This window comes from Sminthopsis crassicaudata, chromosome 2 (assembly GCF_048593235.1).
Source record: "Sminthopsis crassicaudata isolate SCR6 chromosome 2, ASM4859323v1, whole genome shotgun sequence".
Lineage (NCBI taxonomy): Eukaryota > Metazoa > Chordata > Mammalia > Dasyuromorphia > Dasyuridae > Sminthopsis > Sminthopsis crassicaudata.
In genome coordinates, this window is record NC_133618.1 from 487,896,695 (window position 1) to 487,921,063 (window position 24,369).

Sequence of the window (24,369 nt, forward strand, 5' to 3'; positions counted from 1 at the left end):
GTGGCTGCCAAGCATTCAAGCCCTGTCTAAAGTAAAGAAGTATACCACAGCAATACCTTACTGCTTTATACTTCAAGAGCCAGATAGGAAATTTGGAAGCTTTTCCTTTGGAAACTGTATATAAAAGGAATTCCAATTTAGGCCCCAGAACATTATATATGGGCCTCTCACACTTTGGGAACTCATTCTCCTTCTCTCTGACTGCTAAGGCACAAAATGTCACTGATGTTGTTACCTGGCAGATAAACATCCAAAGGCACTCTCATTACAGTAACGGGAAATTCAGACTGATGGGCCAGCGTGAACAGTACTTCCCTACACTGCACCTGCGTATCTGCCATTAGGAATAATGGAAGTCAGATAGGTGCCCAGAAAATAAAGACCACAGACATGAAATGATGTCCCTGGTGCTAAGCCTTCCTCCTGCTTTGGTGCAAACACAACATGCTTTAGAAGGCACCTGGATACTCCAGTAGCAGAGATTCTCACTATCAATATGTACACTGCTGTTCTTAATACTCAAGAATAATACTTCTGCCATAGCTACCTGTAGGAAGGTTAAAAGACAAATGGCAGAGCAGTAGCATTTTCCACACTTAGTATATGTGCAAGATACTGGGAGATGCTAACTAAAGGAGGTTACTTTCAAATATGCTAGAGAAGATATTATTCTGCAAAAAGAAAAGACTCATTCCTACATGCACATGATAGCTTTGCAAATGCAATTAAAAGGAAATGAACTTCCATTAAACTTTAATGATGGGAGGGGAGAGGTGTAGTTTTGTAGCTTATGGGTGATAGGTATTTTGGCTCTCTCTATTGGGCATGGAGAAGTTCAGATATACATATAATGACTGAGGGTCTATAGAATTACAAATTCTATCCAGAAGCATTATAGTAGCAGTGTGTTAATGGGCTAAATTGCAACAATTTAGCCCAACTATGTTTTCATTTGCAGGCTTACAGAAAGCTTGAGAAATATGTGTCTTTCCACAGAGCTGCCCTGCTTTCATTGTGAAGGTATTTGTTATCCAAATCCATCTGTTAATTGGGTGGCTTTAGGGAGCTGGCTCATGGAAAAACACTGGGGGCCTAGAAGTAGTGCTATCTGAAGGAAGTTAGGGCCAGGGATTCTCCTCTCTAAGCAAAAAAAAAGATTAGAAAGCTCTCTTCCATATTTGCAAATTAGCCAAATCTTGTTAGTTTGGAAACACTATAGAATATGTTGCAAATTTTACAACATATGTCGCTTATTGTTAATAACTATTGTTGAAGTATGAACATAGTCTACTTCTACAATATTTTTTTATATAATAGTTGCAGCATCCAATTATACAATAGTAATTGCGAATAATTATACCAAACCTCAGTCTGTTTTATGACTATTTCTCACATGGAGCTTGTATACTCTATATAAACACCATCTGCATCAAACATAAAACCCTTGGTTACTGTAAGAATACAGACTTACAAAACATAGCTTATTAGGTCTTAAGGGCCATGCAGTTCTGTGACTATTAGTAGTGTCTCTTCACAAACCCACATCAATTACATGACTTACCCCTTCAAGATCTATGGCCCTGCTCCATTGAATTCAGGCTTAGTAACTTGTTCAGCTCTTACTTATTGCAAGAATCTTCGCCTCCGAGTCCCCAAACCCTAACAGAGCTTTTGTTTGCTGTTAAACATGCTTAATTTGTCCTGCGGCATTCTGCCCCGCATCCCCAGTATGTTCAGAGATGATTAAGCGCTTGAGGTTGACAGAGTAGTGCTTCCCAAATTTCTCTTAGTGAATAGCTATTGAGGTGTTATAGAGTACCAGACTACTCCTCCAGAATACCAAACTGTAGCCTTTCCCTCTACAGAGGCCCCTTGTTAAGTATAAAGTACAAACAATGAAAATGAAAAGCAAGTGAAAGGACGAAAGAAAGAGAGAAGAAAGAAAGAGAACAGAAAAAAAAAAGAGAGAAAAACGACTTTGGTCTCTAAACACATTTGTGGGTCAAGAACTAAAACCTCTTGTGATAACTACACAACCCTCTGTTGTTCTCCCTAAGAGAGTTTGACCTCAGGAGAATTAAACAAAGAATTTACTTTGTCTATAAGTAGACCAGTAAGCTGTTCTATAGCAATAAACAAACTTCAGATATAACCCATGAATACACAGTCGAAAATATTCCCAGGAATTAAACAATCAAAGAAAGCCAATTTGTGCTAATGTTTTTGAAAAGTGTTTCTGATTTGATTGGTTGGAAGAATACAGCAGAGTAATTGAGCCATGGCACCTCACCTCTCTATCGATTAACCAGAACAAAATAACACTGTCATTTTCTTTAACAAATTTCAATCATGAATAATTTCCCTGAGGCACGGCATGGTTCCCTTGCCAATCAAGATTTCAATGCTCCAAGATGTGTGAAAACATACCATTTTCATGCAAACTCTATCTCTGAAAAACAGTCCCAGGATTTTTCATTTTCTTTATGCAAAGAGGATATTAAACTTTCCGATGGAATTGTCTCTTTGTTTAAAAAAAAAAAAAAAAAAAGCTATGGCTGCCAAAATCTATCCTATAAAATCATAAAATATTATAGCTGGAAGAGATCTTGGAGATTAATTCATCTAATCTCTTCCCCACTTCTACCCCCAACTTGGGAGATGAGAAAACTAAGGTCCAGAGAGAAGGGACTTACCCATGATCATGATACTACATCACAGAATTAGGATCAGAACCCTGGCTCCTAATATAATATTCTTTCTACTAATCATTGCCTCTCTTCAAAAAATATTAAATATCACAACTGAGAATTACCACTACTAAAAATATAAAAAAATAGAAATATTTACTTTTCTAGTTCTCCTATTCTATCAAGAATTGTCTGAACATCTAAAGATCTTCATTTATTTGGAATGTTAAAGGTACATAAGTGGTCAGAATTGCTATAATTTCCTTAGATGCCATTATTTGCCTCTTGGGACTAACTACTCAAACTCAATTAAAGAAATAGTAGGATTAAGAATAGCCACTGAGAGGAAGAGAAGAAAAAGGTACACGGCCAGTGACCCAAGATATTATAAGAAATTAACAAATTAGTCATCAAGGAAGAATTTAAAAATAGCCTTATGTTTGTTCATTAGCACATCCCAAAACTCAACAATTCTATTCTCCATGTCAAATAAATCTTTTCTGGTCACTTAAAATGCTTGAACAGGAAATGGCTGAAAAAACAAGTAGAGAATATACTAAAAAACAAGAACTAGACCTTAGTAGCAATTTAGTTTGTAATGTTCTCTTTGTTTTTAAACTAATAGGGAAAGTTTTTTGAGTGACTTACCTGAAGTCATACAAAGATTCCAAATAATGTTTACCAAAATGCTTTGCTATCCTGCCTACCACACATGAATTATGCCAGATATTAGAAATGGTGTTATTTTCTACTTACCAAACCTGAGTCACTAATCAGTCTTGGTAACTGAATTATATACAAGTTTCTTTTGTTTGTTTTTGCCTGAGTTATTAAAGTAATATAATAATGTCTCTTTAAGGTGAAGAAGAAGAAAGCTTAAGGAGGGTAACAAAATACTTTGTGCCTCTTTTGTTTAGAGACAATTCCATACAATGGAAAGAACACTGAACTAGGAATAAAAAAAAAATAGATTCTAGTTCTGACCCAATGCCAAGAGTAATATGACCTTGCCTCAAAGTTTTCAGCTGTAAAATGGGAATAAATGTTAGTTTCCCTTTTTGCAATATCCTTGTGAAGACTATGAGACACATTATATGTGAAGAAAAAACTCTGGAAGTTGCAAGTTATTTTTATGAATTGTTCACTAAATCCAATATTCTTCTTTTTAAAGAAGAATTTCACTTTCACTTTCATTTTGAGAAGTTTCTCCCATAGAAGTTGATTAAGACTTAGGATAAATATTTTATGTTGCCTAAGATTTCAAAAACAAACAAACAAAAAAGATAAATGGATAGATAGATATATAGATGATAGTATGGCCTTCTTCTTGGCATGCCCATTTCTCTCAATTTGGAGACATCCTTGAAAAGTCTTTGGAATACACCTACTTTACAAAGATGGAGGAGACCAAGTCCCCTACTACATGGGTAGGAGAAAACCTCCTTTGCTTGACTGTTATGTCTTTAAAATTAGTGAGAGTGAACTATTGTTTCTTCCTTTTTCCCTTTTTTAGACAACTCTTATTTGCTCTCCAGAGGATAAAGATCTCAGTTTCATCTGCAGTATGGATGCCCTGAACCCAGTCAACAAAAGAGGAAGGACTTTCCTTTTCCTACTCTCCTCTTTTACATAGACTCTGAGAAAAGGGACCAGAAGTGTTTATTTCTGATTCTTAGAGATGAATCCCAAGGGACTTAAGTTCAAACAAAAATTACTTTGGAAACAGGATTGGAGTGAAGTAAACCAGTTCAGAATGGAAACCCTAAGAAGCCAGGAGAGTTGGAACTTGAGATTCAAGGTGGATTTAAGAATTGGAACTGGAACTGCTCAATGGGAAGTGAACTAAAATAGGAGCCTAATGCTCTTTTCCTCCTTGGAGACTGAAGTGGTAGATTTTAGGAGGGCTCTCCCATGGGGGGAATAAATTTATATATTTGTGATTATACTTTTTCAACTAAATATTAACTGTGAAGAGCAAACGTGACTGTCACGTGACTGAGGGATAGGGACCTACTTACTCTTCTATGACTGAGAAAATCTTGTGGCAAGGATGGAAAGTAGAGGGAGAATTAGTCATTGTAGAGGGTCTAGACCCCTTTTCCCACCACTCAAATTATCTTAAGTAGTCTGAAAAACCTTTGAAGAGGAATGAAATTTAATCTACCTGGCCTTTAAGCAGTGAAGGCCAGGTGGTCTCTATTGCACATCATTTAACAAGTTCAAGGACTGATGAGGCACTTACTGGTGACAAAATGACTTTCTTTTTTATGGCTAAAATCCATGAAATAATTCACATTTCATATTAATAGAGGATAGTCTATGCTTTGCACCTCAAAAATACATTTAATGTGAGATATCTTTGTTTTTATTTGTGCACTTGAGCAACTAAAAGAAGAGCAAAGAAGTGAAAAGCATACAGGAGATATCCTTACTTATACACATAAATATTTAAAATGCTAAGAAATATTTTCAAATATCCTTTCTTTTTTTGCTTCCTTCCTTCCTTCTTTTCTTCCTTTTTGTTTTCATTCTTGTTTATTCATGCATCCTGAAAATAAGGAAGAAGGAAGGAAGGAAGGAAGGAAGGAAGGAAGGAAGGAAGGAAGGAAGGAAGGAAGGAAGGAAGGAAGGAAGGAAGGAAGGAAGGAAGGAAGGAAGGAAGGAAGGAAGGAAGGAAGGAAGGAAGGAAGGAAGGAAGGAAGGAAGGAAGGAAGGAAGGAAGGAAGGAAGGAAGGAAGGAAAGGGTTGGGAGGGAAGAAGGAAGGAAGGGGGTTGGGAGGGAGGGAAGAAAGAAGAGATGGGTGTCACAAACTCCATTGTTTCTTAGCTGCTAAGTTTCATTTCCTCTTTGACAAATCATACTCTTGTAGAAGATGACTTATCTGAGTTTAAACACATTAGTAAACCTTAGAACTCAAAGACAAGCTTTTCTTTTTTGAAACTTGTGCAAATGTAGAGTTTTATATGTGGAGAGAATTTTTAAAATATCATTTGGAAAATTATATTTAAGTAATAACTGGATTGGAAAATGATGTTTACCTAAATGTATTATTTTTCCTAGGATATTTCTGTGGATATTGCCAATTCAGAATTGTGCAGTGAAATCAAGTAAAATATCACCAAGAAGATATATGTCTAGAAGAGGGGAATGCAGTAATCATGTAGTAATAATGAAATATAACTGTTAGAGAGTCCATGTGCTTCACTGGTATTTATATTATGTTAAAATAGATAAAAGCACTTATTGTGGTAGAAGGGATTTTCCAAGTGTTGAGTATACAAATATAAAATCAAAAACTGTCCCTGCCTCAAGTAGCTTACATTTTAATAGGGAAAAACAACACACATAGTGAAGTGGTAGTCAGGAAGAGGCACTTTGATCCTGGAAATTTTAGAGATGGTAAAAGAGGCTATATATAAGAATATATGACACATCCCTTTTAGGAAAAATGGTGGAGTCAAATTGACCATGACTCTGGAACTGAAGGAGGGTAGAATATAGGCAAGAAGGTCATATGGTTCATATCATGTCAACACTAAGTTTGCTTGAAAGTAGAAAGTGAAGTGAAATATGGTTGGAACATGCCTGAAAGAGGCCAGGTGAGTCAATCAGTGATCATGATAAGAGGACTTTGGAATGGATGGTCTAGAGTTGAAAAGGTGTAGTTTCTGGTCCAAGTGGCATGGTGATTAATACAACTATCAAAAACATCTCCAGGAAGATCTAAAGGAAGGCCACTGGCTCACTGGATAGACTCACTGCACAGGATTTAAGAAGAGAGACGAACAAAAGTTGCATTGAATGATCTTCCATAACATTTATATGTTAGCATGGGACAGTCCAAAAGGGCTCAAAATATGAAGTCCATATAGAACTTAGTTCAATTTTTACTTCTGATGTTTACAAATAAGCAAGTGCCTGTGGACAAATCACTTAGCTTCTCTGGGACTCAGTGTCCTCATTTTTAAAATAGGAGTAATAATATACTTCAGAGGACCATTGGTTCTAAGAATTAAAGGAGGCAATATATGTTAAGTGCTTTGCAAATCCTAGAGCACTAAAGAAATGTCAGCTATTATTAACATTTTGGATCATATATAGTGTCCTAAAAGTCTTAGTTTTAAACTTTAGTACCCTAGAACTACCCTAAGACTTTTGGGACACATTGTGCTGACATATTATTATTGAAGAGATCACATATTCATATTGAATTACAAAATATCTAATGATGCTATTAATGATAATGAATAAGATTAATTGCTTACATTTTAGCCTTACAAAGTGCTTTGTTCATAACAATTCCATGAAACTGGTAATGTATTTTTTTTTCCATTTTATAAATGAGAGAACTGAGGCTTGGGGAAATGAAATTACATGACCAAGATCATCCAACTATTGAGTAAAAATGATGGAATTTCAAAGCAGATGATTGGAGACCAAGGATCTTTATACCATGTCATGCTGCCTAAACAACTATTCAGGTATTTTATTCATATTAGAACAGATAGAATATAGGGAGCTAACTTTAATTTACACCAATACTTTAAAGTATATTTTCTTCAGTAACTTCCATCACACATTTTTAAAGCTACCATCTAAACAATTATCCTATTTAACTTCTGCCTACTTAGCCCATTAATGTTTGCTATTACTGAGTGTGCGTGTTTCTGTGGCAGCAAAACTCATAAAGTGTACCCGGAGACTAGAGTGATGGATTACATGTACATGCTGTGTCATATCCAATTAACTCAAATTGACTGTACACCTCATTATGCTGTTAGTGCATGGAAGATCAATAAATATGGAGAAAATCCAACCCATCCTTCTCCTTTCCCATCCAATTCTAGTAGGTCTGAGACAGATCATGCTACTATGATGTGTATACTGCTGCTAACGCGGGCAGGTGGTGCATAGACACCATTCAAACTTGGCCTATTCAATCCAAACTCCTCTAACTCTCCATTCATGCATAGCAAAACACCATCTGGTCCTATTTTGCCTCCAGCAATCACAGCTGACCAAAAACGATAATAACAGCTGTTGCAAAACAAAAGCCAAACAAAAAGGGGGGTGGGGGAGGGAAAGGTTAGAATGAAGTCCAGTGATGAAAAATACTCCATGAAGGGAGAAGTGGAAAAGAAGCCATTCAGATGTCGAAAGCCCACTGAATGAGGGAGCAGAAAACTCCTGGTTAAACCTGAGATACAAATCCATCTGTCTAGAAAACCACCAAACTTCAATAGTTAGGTGGTAATATATTATTGAAATTATACTATATAAAGGCATTTAAGCTTTTGTTCTTTCATTTAGGAACTAATGACCCCATGTCAGCTAAAAATGAAAACTCCTTATGTTCTTTCATCATATGGCAGCATAGGTTAATGCAAGAGTAGAACATAGTTAGCCAGAGTAATAAAATATCTTCCATGGAAGTGGGGAGAGGGGGAAGGGGGACTTATTAATGTCAGAAGAGAAAGCACCACTTAAGAGGTACAGAATTTCAATGTCACACTAATCAGACACTATGTCTTTCTCATGTCCATTTTTCATCATCATGATTTATTTCCAGTTATTTCTAACCTGTAACAAAAAGTGCACCAAGTTACTTAAGTAATAGGGATACGAACAGTCACACGTTTAAATTGAAATACAAGCTGTTTCACAATATGCTTTGGAGGATCTTGTGAAATATATTTTGGTAACAAGGTTGAGGATTATTTTTTCATGATTCAAGTCTTTGACATTTTAAATGTACAGTTCTGTCTTATGATTAATGTATCTGTGTGCGCACATATATGTGTGTGTGTGTGTGTGTGTGTGTGTGTGTGTGTGTGTGTGTGTGTGTGTGTGTGTGTGTGAAGTGTATGCTGGAGTAATTAAACTATTTTTCTTGGAATTGGCTATTAGTAGTTTAGCAGCACTTAATCAAATGTGATAAAACCAAGATTTATAAAATCATTTAATGGATGTAATAACACCTGCTTATAACTGCAAACTGTTGAAAACAGACTTCACTTGCAATTAACTCTTATCACTAGTGACAATTTTTCCAAGCGATACTTCATGGGCTTTCAATATGACAATTACAGAACAATACACAATTACTGTCACATGTAGTTTAGCAATTAATTTTGAAGACATTTGTCTAAAGGTTTCAAAACAGAATATAAAATGCTTCTCATTGTTATGTGATGCTAGTTTCAATTCACAGAAAAAAATTTACAACCATTTCTGCCTGTGAGATATCTATTGCCAGAAGATCTCTCTTTTGTGAAATAATCATTCCCTTATAGATGTTATTAGGTATGATTCTTAGACTGTTTCAACACCAATACCTGTCAACTAATATATCTTATGAAAAGCTTCAATTTAGACATACATTTCTCTACTGCAAGAAATCTATAAATTTATAATTAGAATCTCTTGCTGTTCAATATTTGTACATAATATGGGAGTACCAGAGGATTATGAAATATTGAAAGCTGAATTCATTATTAATAACCCATAACATACAGTAAATATTCTTTGAGCCACAACAGCAACTTTCAGGAATTCATAGTACATTATTTGTGTATATCTTTCTTACATATAGTAGCTATGGACATCACCTCTCACATTTATTCTTTCCAGATTAGGATGCTGGTCAGGCTTGACACTTGCTGTTTTTAATTTTCATTTTATCATAAGCAGTTTAAGACTGTTGCCAGTGGTAATTTGCAATTTTTATCAAGACCTCTTCATTATAGCTTCTGACAGGACAGATGCTGTAATTAATCATGCAAGACAACTGGGGATAGTGACCATACTGCTCTCATAGCAGAGCTTCTCCAGAGGGGAAAAAAATTGGGGGGGGTAAGATGGGAGGTACAGAAAAAAAAAGTATTTATATTCCAGAATAAACATTCACCAACCACATTTAAGCAAGGAATACCAGAAATGCCAGCAGGTACTAATCCTATGACCTAAATATGACTTCTGTCTTTTTTATGATTTTTAAACTTTATTTTATGCTTTTAAAAATATATAATGAAATCCAAATTTTTTGGTGAAGCAATTTGAATTCTAGGCTAATTTTAACATTCTCTACTTAATATGGAAAAGTATACTTAAGTTCCAATGAAACTTAATGTGGTACCTTGTACATGCTAAATTTTAAAGACCCCAATTGAAATGTGACATCTATTTTTTATTAGAAAAGTAAAAGATTCTTTCATCAAAACACTGAGTATTTTTTTTACTGAAATGTGTTTATTCTATAGCAAGATAAAAGCATTTTTTTTAGTTAAGCAAAATACAAACAACTTAATTGCTGCTATCAACTCATAAAAAAGTATAAAATAGCATAAACACACAATAAGCAACGTAGCAACGAATGGTTTATGTTACCAGTGTTTACATTAAAGCCTCCTTTATGAAAATTTTACAGCACGTGATAGGAAAACTTACAACATTTAAAGAAATTATTTACATTGATTATTCAGATGTAGAGCTTCTTTTAAATATTCTACTGGTATTACAGCATAATAAAAAAACTCTTGCATTTTTAAAATCTTAACTTTTGTAATAACTGTTTTCATTTAAGTGCATTTCCCTTTTAAAAATACAGTGTTTTTATTTTTTGAAACTTTTCACTCAAAACACGGAATATAATATTCACATTTGTTTTCTAATTAGAATGGATATAATGGAATAACAGTGGTAATATATATTTTGTTACAACATATGCTGTGGTTTGAGGAAATCATGGATAAAAGCAAACATTTAATCACTTTCATTTGCTTTTCTGAACAGTTTTAAGAACAAAAATAATAGCTTTGGCAAAAGTCTGTGATTTACATTATTTTTCTCCATGACAAAAAATGCCATCAACCATTCACATCATACAAATGTTTGTATGAAATTGAGTCTTCATTTTACAGGTAGTTACAACTGTGCTTTTAAGGGCTTCATGAGTTCAAACTGCCTTGAAGTGCATTCATTCGTTCTTCGAGAAATAAGGACTATATAATATAACTCTGAAAGGCCCGTCTACAGTCATCATAATGTCCCATATTTATTAGACCATTGGATTCACATATTGTAGGTAAAGCTTGAATAAATTAAAAAGGCATCACATGAAAGCGCACAGCTTTTCTTTTCTTTAAAAACCAAATGATTTATAGTTAGCTAAAAGATGATACATAGCTACATTGTAGTTCTTTATTGCCTATCTGATAGACACTTCAGAGGACCATTGACCTGTTATGCACACTTGCATAACCACCATCAACAATTTACAGTTTCAGCCAAATATGGTTTACCCTTACATCTTATCCTCCCAAATAAATGCAAATCAATTTTACACTATTTATCTTCAGAAAATACTGACCTGTGACAATACTTGAGTCTGTGTCTGGGCCTGTATTTGTGACTGGTGCTGCTGAGGTGCTGGCTGGGGACTTCCAATAGCAGGAATGGGTGAAGTTATCTGTGAAGCTACAGGGGAATGTTGCCGAGGAGAAGGTTGAGACTGGTGCTGCATGTGTTGCATTTGCTGCTGCTGTATTTGTTGCAACTGAATATGCTGCAGCTGCTGCTGCATTTGTTGTTGACTGATTTGCTGGATGTGTTGTTGCTGTTGCAAATGTTGTTGCATGTGGTGCTGAAAATGCTGCTGTTGCATTTGCTGTTGTATTTGCTGATGCATTTGATGCTGATGCAATTGTTGCTGTTGCATCTGTTGCAGCTGCTGCTGCTGCAACTGTATCTGATGCTGCTGGGTTTGCACTGAGGGGCTCACTTGAGTTGAAGATGGTGTGGCAACCATGGTTGTTCCCATTGAGCTAATTAACGGTGCAGAAATGTTTGTTGGCATGTTGGCTGCGATGGTAACAGAAGCTACAATCTGATTCATTGGAAGTCGCATGGTTAAAGGGTTAGGAGCAATTGCCCTGGGAAGTGACTGTTGAAGAGTCTGAGGAGATGCTGACACTGGTGTATGTTGAGAAAGAGGAGTATTCAGGAGAAGGGAGGATGATAAATTAGTAGATGCCAGAGTCTGCTGTACAGAACGAATTGTCTGTGCTTCTGCCGATTCTGCAGCAGCCTGTATTTTTTTAAAAAGTTTCATAATTTTAAAAAATGAACACAAACTTAAGCATATCAAATCCTTGATAAATGTATGTATCTATAGATAAATAGATAAGATATATAAACCAATTTTTCACTGAAGTGATTATTAATAAGTACTAAAATCTTTATTTTTTTAATTCTGAAAACAATACACATCACCAAACAGCACAAAAATGTTCACTGGAATATTTAGTATGATATTAATTAAAAACAACAATTGGATTTCTTAGATAATACAAGTTAAAAGACCTTAAAATCTTAGTTTTCCCCTTTATCAAAACATCCCTGAAATTAATTAATAGATTGTCATGAAAGATCTTTCTAGTTAATCTATTTAGACATAGAAGAAGAAACTCAGCATCCAGAAAGAACTGGATAACTTATTCCATCCAGATTTAGGGGTTAGAAATGGGGCATTTCTGAAAATTCACTTTGTGCCAATGCCATGTAACGGTTCAACAATAATGCCACCTTCTACCACGTAAAACTCTGATTAGGTTATGCAGTTTTAATTCTTTACTCTTATTTTTTACATAATTCATGCTTTAAAAAAGTATAGCTTTTATTATTTCCCTATCTCAGTTGGTAAATTACGAAGCAACCTATTATTAATCACCCACTATATACCAGATACTAAACTTCCCTGCCTTCAAGGAACATATCAGGGGAGAAAATATGGATTCCTTTATGTATGTAAATCCAAAATATGTATTATGTAAATCCAAAATATGCATAAATGAGGTAATTTGGATGGGAAGGCATTAGCAACTATGATATAATAAAGTAAGGAATCATGTAAGAGATGGCATTTGAACTAAGCTTTTAAAAAAAGAATTCTAAGAGGGGGGCATGAACAAATAGTGCATTGCAGGTAGAGGAGGACAGCCTTTGCAAAGGCAGAGATAAAAGATAGAATGCAGTAAGTATATAACAATAGGTAGGTCAATTTGGCTAGATTGTAGATTATATGAAGGGGAATAATTTTCAATAAGTTTTAAAAAGTAGGCTGGAAGCAAATTAACCTAACAAAGAAGCCTGATTTGATCCTAAATACAAGAGGGAGCCACCAGACCATTTTATAGAAAGCAAGTAACATGCTCAAGTCTTATATTAGGAATATTTTCTTTGGCAGTTGAATGGAACATGGAATGGAGTGGAGAAAAGGTTTGAGACAGAGGGATCTACTAGAAGGCTATTGAAATAGTCCAGATTATAAGAGGGGAAGATCTGAACTACAGTGATGGCTCTCTGGGTAGAGAGAAGGAAATGAATGCCACACAACAAATATCTAGGTAAAAATTATCAGATATGTGAGAGAAATAAATGATATCAAGACAATTCTAAGGTGGTAAACTTTAGTAAATGTAATGATAGTGGTGCCCTTAATAGAAATAAGAAGAGTTTTAGGGGAAAGAGAATAGTTTGTTTTGGGGAAGATTAAATTGCCAAGAGCAATCAATGGCAAATATTAAATAGGCAGAGATGAAGAACTAAAGCTGAAGAGAGAGAATAAGGAAAGGTATGAGAGATGAAGGAGAGGGAAGAATAAAAAATACTGTCTTGTTTTAGTGAGGGTTCCTCACATTGGTCCAAATTCCTCTATCATCCCTGAATAGTATGTGAAAAGGACAGTAGAAAGCAGATGGTAAAGATAATTCAGAGCTAAGATTTTAAAAGACAGGAAATAAAAGAAACTGAACAAGGGTCATAAGATTCAGGAATGTAGAAAAGTATCAACCTGAATTAGTCAATTATAAGGTCAATGTTAAAAAAGATAGGTCTAAGTGACTCACTGAAAATTTTTGTCATTTTTTTAGTCATATATAACTGTGACTCCATTTGGGGTTTTCTTGGCAGAGATTATAGAGTGGTTTGCCATTTCCTTCTCTAGCTCATTTGAGAGATGGGGGAAACTGAGGTAAATAGGGTTAAATGAGTTGCCTGGGGTCACACAGCCAAGAAGTGTCTGAAGTCAGACACTTGAACTCAGGAAAAAAAAAAATCTTGACTCCAGGCCAGTACTCTATACAATGTCCTACCTAGTTGCTCCACTAACAAATACAGGGGCTGAAGATGTGTAGAATGTATTAATGACATCTCTTCCTGCGAGTTCAAGAATGCTATAGAAAAAAAGACAGAAGTGCCCTTATTGGCTGTGTTTGAAGTAGGTTTGCCAGTACTTAGGGGACTTAATATTAATAGAAGATATTTTACAAATGGTATGGGAAGTCTTCAGGAGTTTGAGGACAAAAGACAAAGCACAGATTAAGGAAGAATGAAGTATAAGGAATTATAGGTTACACTAAGAGAGGAGAATTTCAGAAATCTTGATTATGGAAACAAAATACTTGTGACTAACACTTGGATCAAGTGGCCAGATCATCTTTCTGTGTGAGGATGTAGGTCATGGGAGAAGAGGATAATAATGAATTTGGAGGTCAGGTGAGTGAGGTAATAATTTGTAGAACATGTCCTAAATTGTCTGTCTCAGTTCAAATAGTGTTCTAAAGAATTATGCTCAAATTTGTTATAAGGTTTTCTTTGTTTTAAATGGAAAGGGGGAAGCTAGTAACAAGAAGCTAGAAAGTGCAAAAGAATGAAATATATAAAAAGACAGAAAGAAAAGAGGATCATTGTACTATTTTTTCAAAGTTAACAAAATAATAACAAATAACTAGAATTTATATAGCTCTACATAGCAAGGATTTGAATAAATACTATTTTATCTGATCATAACAACTGTGAGAAATGGGTGTTATTATTATTATCCTCATTTTATAGATGAGGAAATTAAGACAATCAGAAGTGAAATGGCTTGTCCAGGATCACAGAGGTAGTAGTAAGTGTTTGAGTCTAGATTTGAACTTGGGCTTCCCAACTTTAAGCCTGATATTTTATCCACTGCCTACCTACCTGCCCCAGAAAAAAAAAAGGATAATAAGAATGGGATAAAGAAAAGCAGGGCTTTTAAAAAATTGATATGTGGGGTTTATTATATAATTTTGAAAAAAAATGCAAACTATATGTGATATAACTGTCAGATTCATAAGCAACTCTTTCTTTTGTTTTTACCTGTATATGAAATACTCATATTTGTTATTTGTCATGCTAAAAATTACCTCCAAGATTACTTTTTAAAAAAAATTTAAAAAACAGATTGAAAAAGCAAAAAGAATGATCTGGGAGCTACTGGTTAACTCTTCTAGCATTCAAATAGGACAATAAATGTTCTTTATCTAGAATTCATAGAATCTTAGAGTTGGAAGGAAGCTAGTAGTTGATGTGGTCTATCTCCATAAACTATATAGAAATCCCTTTCACTATGCCCTTAAGAAATGAACATCCAGTCTATACTTGAACATTTTCAGGGATACACAATTCATTGTTTCACAATTGAATCCCTTGTGGAGACAACTCTAATTGTTCTTTCTTAAGTGGGATAGTTAGTTTGTATTTAATTTTCTTCATTCATGTTATTTCTTTCTGGCAACTCCAATTCAGTGTAAGCTCTTTGAGGATAAAGATCACTTTGCTTTTGTCTTTGCTTCCCTAGCATATGACCCAGATGCTCAAGGAATAATACAGAGTCAAAATAGATTTCCACATAAGGCCCCAAATATTTGATCCTTGCAGATCCACAATTTCTTGAAGTTACAAAAATAAATCTACTCCCTGTTCTACCTTACATTTCTTCCAATGAGCTACTTCATTCTCTGGAGGCTAACTGCTAACTATTCAAGGTGATTCAATTTTTTTTCCCTATGATTTCCAGACCTGTTACCATCCCAGCTATTCATCCTCCTTAAAAAAAAATATTTTATTAATTAACTTTAATTTTATTTAATTATTCATATGTACATGTGATTATTTAATTAATAAATAATAAATCTAATAAATAAATATTATATGTATAATTACATAATTAATTAAATTTACAATTTTTAAATATGGGGATTCCAAGACTTGTATACAATATATTGGATATTGTCCAATCAGTACAAAGACACCATTAGATCCTCTAATCTAGACACTGTGCTTTAATATATATATAGATATAGATATAGATATAACCCATTAGATAATTTATCACTCCACATCATATTGAGCTGGTGGTCAACTAATTTTTTCTCCTGGATAAGTGCTATTATTTCAAGCTTCCCCATTTTAAAATTGTGCAATTTGTTTTTCATCCAAACACAAAACATTTATCTTCGCTAAATTTCATCTTGTTGATTTCAGCTTCTTCTTAACCTATCAAAACTAGTTTGGATAGACAGTACGTCAAACTCAGTATGATGATTGCTATGTTCCTATAAGGAAGCTAATTTTCACTTTCAATCAAAAGTATTCCACTTTTTATATTAATTTACTAACGATCCATAAAAATTGCAACTTCTTTATGCCTGAATATATGATCTTGTCTTCTTGTTGATTTTTTAATCAATATATACATAAAATCTAAGAGCTCATATATAATTGTCACTTTTGATTAGTTAGTATTCTGAGATCACAGTACATCATTAAATTAATCTAAATCCAAGTAAGATTTTTTTCTCCATAATTTATATAGATAATTACCATATTCTGTATGGTATTTGTAGAATAGAAAATATTAAGTAGATTAAATATAACATGTTAATATAACATGTTATATTAGTATAGTAACTATGGCATATTTACTGTTATGACATAACATATTTGTATATATACTCTATATCCATACTAGAAGATAAGCTGTCTAATAATCAAAGCCATGTTTTAATTATGGGTGTTGAGAATAATGAAGAACTTGGAGATAAGGGGAATTAAAGTAATATTAACATATATGTTTAAGTCTTCTAGAATAAGGGCAGAGATTTGGGAGGAGAAAAAAACTGAAAGCCTCATAGGTAGAAAATAGGTCCTTAATAACTATGTATTATCCACTTAGCTAAAAGAGCAAGTTCCAAATTACACTGGTATAGAAAATAGTGAATAGCATTATAGGCTTAGAGTCTAGAGCAGGGTTCAACCCTGTCTCTGACTTGCTATGTGACCCTGGACACGTGACTTAGCTTCTATGTGTTTGGGGCAATGTCCTATGATTTAACTACTAAGTCAGAAATGGATTCATTTCCGTATTGCACATATTCCAGTTGATTTTAATATCAATATCTATGCACACATTATAGACATATATAGATCATTTCCTTACATTAAAGATACAATATCACTTTTCTGATTCCAGAATAATAATTTAAAAGCAGAATTGATCTACCTCAATGGTAAGTTAAAAACCTCCTAATTCAAAAGAATATGATCAGAACTAAGAGGAATCTGATATGTCTGTCAATCTACATTTTTGAGGAAATGAGGATCCTGGATTTTCATGACTTGCTCTGTATCATTCACATAGTCTTGTCATCCAAGATCTGAATCCAAGGTTCTCTGATTCCAAGTCAGCAATCTTTCAATACATCCCAATGTTTTCTTAATATGATTTGATTTCATGATTAATACATTTAGAGGTTTATTTTGTATCTCATATATAGGCATCTCCTACCTTTTTCTACTTTGTATATAATACATTCAATAATTTTTGTTTAATTGCTCTTCATTCATTCAGTCCTCCTCTTTAATTTTTCTTTCCATAATTTCTGCTAATTTTTGAACATAAAGCAAAGAACTTATATAGTCAGAATAATGCCTATAGAGGTCTTAACAATTCTATTAAAGATGTTTTGAAATTTCTTTTTTAAAAGTCCTCAATACTGACATAGTAAATGCTTTTTACAGCTTTCCAACGAAGTGTGAAGTGCTCTCAGAGTGCTTGACAAAGTTAAAATTTAAGAACATCTATCACACTGCTATGTGGCCTTTATTTGTTCTGATACCAAGCAGCAACAATTTCACTTTAAACAGAAGAGGAAAAAATAGAGAACATTTGGAATTAACCTTTTTAAATATGCTTTTCATTGGCATAAACACAATCACAAATTTATACTGAGAATAGTACTTTGAAGCAGTTTCTAAGGTCAATAGAATGATTCTGAATCTTTTGCTAAGAAAAATTATTCAAAAGAAACAAATCATTAGAGGAAATTTAATTAGAAATCTTTTTATGAGCCCTAAATCAGTTAAATCATATCCCCCTAACCTCTTCTAAATTCTAGCAAAGCATCAAAATTACTATTAACTAAATCTTTAATAAATATTATTGCTAACGCTTAAGCTTTAGGTCAAATTTATGATTCCTGATCATTGTAATTTTATGTCAAGTATGCACTATGACACAATAGATTAAGAAATGACCTTGACATAAGAAGCATCTGGATTCAAGCCTGATCTCTGACATAAATTGGCTATGTGATCCTAGGTAAGGGAATTAATTTTTCAGTGCCCCAAGCAACTCTCTAAGACTATAAGTTTAAGAGCAATTGCCAATTTACAATGGTAGAGGAAATATGATAATTAAGAATTCCCAATAAGAAGGAAATTACAGGTGAAATACCAAAAAAAAAAAAAAAAAAAAAAAAGAATGGGGAGAGAAAGATAAGGAAAGAGGCAAAAGGGGGGAAATAGAGGGTGTAGGAAGGGGAAGGGTGGGAGAGAAAGAGGGGAGGGAAGGAGAAAAAAGGAGGGAAGAGTGTAGATGAAAGAGAAAAGGGGAAGAAGATGGAAAAGGAAGGAGAAGAGGATGAGGGGAAGAGAGAGAGAAGATTGCAATAGCTAGAGGATTGGCTAGCTTTGGATTTCATAAGACCAGAATTCAAGTCCTGTCTGCTACATATTAGATATGTGACCCTGGACAAGTCATTTGAGCTCTTGGTACCCTAGGCAGCTGACAGATTATAAAAGAATTGCTAATTTGCAGCTGTGTAGCTTCCACAATGGAAGTTATTTACATACATGATATCAAAGGGCTAGAGCAAAGGAAAAAAAAAAAAAAAAAAAGACATATTCTACTATTTTTTAGTCATTTCATTATTTAGTAGAAAGATTACTTGTTTTAAGGTCATAAGACCTGGAGTCAAGTTCTCTCTCTGACATTTACTAATATTAAGACTATAGCTTACTTGTTGACCTCTGAGCATCAGTTTCTTCATCTGTAAAATGGGGATAATAATTCTTACACTAGCAAACTCAGAAGGTTGTTTTGAGGAAAGTGCTTTGTGAACCATAAAGTGCTATATAAATGTGAGCTATTATTATGGTAGTTTATCACTGTTTTATCTTTGCTTTTATGACATATTGTAGGTCATATTTATGATTTATTTGGTGTCAAGTCCTTGGTCAGGAGCACAATCCCAAATTAATAACATTGCTCCTATGGGAAATTACAATACACTTCGTGTTGATCTGCTTTATACTATTTCCAGAAAACAGAGCCTGCTTGTACATGGATACTTTGTAGTTAAAAATGAGGGTCTTTACATGGATTCAGTCTTCCCATTGCTTTAGCAAAGGCATTTTGTTTTCCTCTGACAGAAAGAAAAATTTTTCCAAGTAGACATTTTTCTGAAATGATTTTCTGAACTTGAGTATATATTCATATATAGAGAATAAAATATATACACGTATATTTACGTATTTGTAGGCATGATTGTAGAATACAGAGATATATATGTATGTGTACATACGCACATTTGTGTTCATCAGTGTAATTGTTTATCAAATCTTGGGGGAAGTTACATTTAAATGTAAGATATTAAAGAACTGCTTTCAATATTATAATTTAAAACAATCACTTTTTAACTTGAGCTAATATCTGATCGAGTCAGTCCCCTTACCTTGGAAACAAGACTTGCTCGATAAGCAGCAAGTGCCTTTAGGTATTCTTTCTTGGCAGCCTCAGTTTTTCTTTTATATACCTATTAAAACATGACAATGAATTTCATCTTTAGCATCTCAATTCTGCACTAAAATAGGAAAATTAGGCCACAATAAAAAGTACATAAAGAGCTTATCTGTTTGGTTTTGATATTAAAATGTTAGAAAAGACAACCTACCTGAACATGCATATATATTCTCCACTATTGCAAAAGGAGAAAAGATTATCAAGTTTCTAAGTTTAAAGTGTGTGTGTGTGTGTGTGTGTGTGGTATTTTGTCCATATTGCTATCTTTTCTAGTTCTACTTCACAAGTATTCCTAGGTAATAAATCTAATAAAGAACTGCATGCAAATAATTTCACTAGCTATTTTTCTTTATCAATATTTTTCTTCCCTTTATGCTTGTTTCCAAAAATCTTTTTTACCTATTCCAAATCAAATTGTAAACTGAATAGAAAAGAAATGAAGGAAATTAAAGAAAATGAAAAATTATCTGAGGCAATTTCAATCTTGATTTTCTTTGGGAAGGATTGTAAATAGGATTTGAAGAAACAGGGGAGGAAATGAAGTGATGTTTCATGAGGTTGGCTATTGAGCTATGCATATAAAACTCCATTAATATTCAATGCACATGCACTTTAGAAAATCAAAAGGTTAAATGTTTATTCTAAGAATCCTTGTATACAGCTAAAGATATTATTGCACTCCCACCCAAACTGCTTAAGTTAGGTACAGTAGTTGGAAAGCTTTTGAGATTTCCTTAGAATTTATAAGAACCAGAACCAATAATCTAGGGAAATTGCTTTTTAATTTTGGCTAAGGTAAAAATCATCCATTTTTCTTCCCTATTCTAACCAAACAAGTTTTACATATTACATTTATGTTTTATAAATGAAATTTAAAATTTTCCACCCTTCATTTTAGAAACAATGATTCTAGTTTATCCCTAATAGGGATTATTCTTCATCAATATGTAGGCATTAACCCTTAATAATGGTAATTGGAGTTTCATGCATGCCGTAAGGGAAGGACAGTATTCCAAGGATTTCATTCATTTCTCTGTTTGTATATAAGAGAAACATGACCATGAAGGGGAGAATAAACCCCTAAGGAAGTATTTCCCACCAGCATAGCTAATCTTTGAAAGCCTATCATATGGTGGAGCTCTAAATTGAACTTAGAATACAATTTCAAATGCCTGGCTACTATAATGAGACATGCAGAGTTAGCTTCAAAGTTTGGAAACCAAACAGGGCAGTACAAAGGTTCAGAAAGATGATCAATGAAAAGGCAAGCATGATGTACCTAAGCTTTTTCTAGTGTAACTTTCAACAAAGAAAAAAACCCACATTATTTAAAAAGAAAAGGTTATTTTAAAAAGTTGGTGCTTGCAGGCCACTAAAGATCTCTTCCACTCTTACCTTCATTGAGTTCCACACATTCATCCTTGAAGTTAACACACAAAAAAAATCTATATTGCTCAGAGAACAATAGGATGATTTTCCCCCTCACACACAAAGACTCTCATAAGAAGCAATCATATTGTCATAAATTATTTACTTAGAAAGATAATGACTTTGTTAAATATAGTATTCATCTTTCAGTGTTGTGACAAGGTAGGGCTGTGCATACTATCACATCTAAATATAAACACATGATATAAACATGGATTCATACCAGTAGCTTTAATTCCTTTCAATGAGATAGTTTTCATTACCTGCTTTTGTTCTTCACCCAGGCTGTCCCACATTGATGCTACTATTTTTGAAACCTCTCCAAAGGTTGCATTGGGGTTTTGACCTTTAATTGCAGCTTGTGTGTCTCTGAAGAATAGGGCATATGCTGACACTGGTTTCTGTGGCTCATTGGGATCTTTCTTTTTCTTTTTCTTTGGAGTTTTAGGCTTCTTGCCAGAATCTGGAGCAGCTCTTTTCTCTCCAATGGCCTACAAAGCATTCAAAAAAAATATTGCTTAAAATATATCCACATGGATTGCAGCAAAATTTAGGCCTACAATTGTCCTTTTAAGGTTCTGTTAAATCACCAACAGATGAGCCGCTGTGAACAGTGTTTATATAAAACTGCATAGTGTCAAGTAACACTTATAGATGAGATCCAAATTTAGAACTATATATCCTCAAGAACCATCATAATAAAGTGTACACAATGTCCTATATGATATTGTGCATACAACATATGCACTATATATGAATGCATAGTGTGTTTTGCTAACATTAGGCTTTAGTAGAAAAAGTTTAATGATTTTTAAAATCCATTACTTTAAACAACTACATCATTAGTTTGTATGAATAGTTGAAAAATGTAATTGTTGAGACTGATTTCATGAGAATGTCACTTTGCCAATGGGTCTCTCTAAATCTAAGTGTATATTACCTGTAATAAAAAAAAAGACCTTTTACAATGAGTTAAAGGTCATCTTTTATTTCTAGAAAAATGTTAACTTTTTAAAGAATATTGCAAGTAATATGAAAATGTCAAAATTACTTTAAATAAAACAAGAAAGAGAACTGATAGTCTCTATAAAATTAAAAACCTGTAAAAAATTAATAGTTGACACAATTAAAACAAAATTAAAAAGATTAAAGATATTTATTATATGATAAGTGAGCCCTAGAATATGAATTCCACTATCAAAATTTTCATTTGCACTACTCATTCTCATTCCCACAGTAGGAAACTTTAAAAGTTTCAAGGGCATTTATTAAATCATTACAACACCTTAAATTAATAGGACATCCCTTACCAAATCTACATACTCCACACACCTCAAAGCCTTTTGCATATGATTTCATTTCCTTTATTCATATAATGTCCCTGTCAGAAGGCAGCTTTTTATCAACTGTTTTATCCACTAAACTATGCTTCCTCCTCTACTGATCCTATTAGTTGCACTGAAGATCTGTAAAAGCCTGAAAGAAACTTTGTAAAAAGCCAAATTTTGGTAAAATAAAAATTAACTCTAGCTGAGGTCAGTATGGGATCAGAGATTAAAGATCTGTCTTAGATCTCCACCACTAATCATTCAGTTCACTACATTTCAGATCTTCCCAGAGAATCATTATCTTCTGAATAAAAATCATTTGTAATATTTCCCAATTACTAAAAGTCCTAAGGAGACAAAGTAGCATTAACTTTTTTTTTTTTTTTTTTTTTGTTGGAGAACTCCAACACTGTGAAAAGAAACTTGCTAAAGATACATGGAGTCTGTATGAAATTATTCCCAGATAAGACCAATGTTTATGAATTGAGCTAACTTACAATGAGACTCATTTCATAAAAGCAACTCCTATGCTGTATATGTTCCTTTAAAATAATAACTTTTTTTAAAAAACAGAAATACAGAAATTTCTGAAGGCCTTTGTTTCTCCTCATGTTGTCTTTAATATTCTTAGAAGGGCAAAAAGCTTCTCAAAAATGAGGAGATAGCCTTCAATTCTGAGCAATGAATTTGAACTTAACAAAAGGGTAATGATAAACAAGATGAAACTAGGTTTAAAAAAATTCTCTTCAAGAGAAGACTCTATTTTCTCTGAAAAACAAATTTGATGCAATATCTAGTATTAAGGCTAACAATAACCTAAGCAACATCATTCCCAAAAAAAGGAGTCTTCCAATCAAAGTTATTTGGAGCCATGGTCTAAATGGGTTAATATTTGATTTTTTTAAAAATTGTTTAATTTTTGAATTAATTGATGAATATTGATAATCATTGGCATTTTTACTCTCACTTCTTAAAGCATCCATCCTGATTTCTAATTCTAGAACCATATTCAAAATAATATTACCACTGCTACTAGAAAAGATATGCCCATCTAACTCCTTTAAAATCCTATTCACTATTTCTACGATTTTTCCAAAACAAAATATCCCCACTACTTCTCTGTATCTGTCTCCTCCATAATAATGACACTCTTTAAGGGCAGGGATTAATTCTGCTTCTGTATTTGAGTGTCCAGGTTTGAAAGCAGCATTTGGTACTTAATAGGTGTTTTTCCCCTTTATTCAAATAAATGTTTATTTAAATAAATGTTCAGTCAGTCTATCATTCAACAAACTAGGTCCTAAAGAAGAGGTGTTTGAAGGTGGATGTGAAGCATTGTAGCTAATGTCTGATTTGGTTGATAAGTTAGCTGGTTTTGCTTAACTATTGTTTTTTTCCCTCCTTTAAATTTGTTGTTGTTGTTATGATTCTTTTATTGCTGTTTTAAGACATGAGGCTTAAGTGATAGAAATAGAAGGAACAAGGATTACATTGGGAAATGTAGGTGTATGTTATTTATATTTACAGGACAAATACAAAAACAAAGTTTTGCTTCAGCATTAAACTTCAATAGCTTAATTTCATTAAGACTTTTGGGATACCTTGCATAAGTGATACTTGCAATAAGAACAAAGGTGTAAAAATGCTATTTACTAAGTGAAAAATTCCTCTCTGGAAAAAAGCATGCCAAATGCATTGTTTAGTTCTTCAAATGCTCATAGTAGTAAAAAAAAAAAATAGATTGAGACAGACTTAGAAGTGAAAGGAAACAAATATTATCTGTTGTTGTTCAGTCATATTTCAGTAGTGACAAACTCTCAGTTTTTCTTGGCAAAGATAATAAAGTGGTTTTCTAGTGCCTTTCCCAGCTCATTTACAGATGAGGAAACTGAGGCAAACAGGATTAAGTGACTTAGTATCACACAGCAAATAAATTTTTGAGGCTGGATTTGTACTTCGATAGTTGAGTCTTTTTGA

General features: G+C 33.5%; 1 protein-coding gene across 8 annotated transcripts in view; it reads right to left on the bottom strand.

Moving 5' to 3' along the window:
- Positions 1–5,441: 5,441 nt before the first annotated feature.
- Positions 5,442–24,369, bottom strand: part of TOX3 (TOX high mobility group box family member 3) — a 125,349-nt gene continuing 106,421 nt past the window's right edge. For all 8 annotated transcript variants that reach the window (XM_074293383.1, XM_074293381.1, XM_074293377.1 and 5 more), the window contains exons 5-7: positions 21,328–21,555; positions 19,569–19,649; positions 5,442–11,773 (exon numbers count right to left, since the gene is read on the bottom strand). In XM_074293383.1, the coding sequence (XP_074149484.1) occupies positions 11,042–11,773; positions 19,569–19,649; positions 21,328–21,555 (1,041 nt within the window). In that variant the 3' untranslated portion in view covers positions 5,442–11,041. The remainder of the gene's footprint in view (positions 11,774–19,568; positions 19,650–21,327; positions 21,556–24,369) is intronic.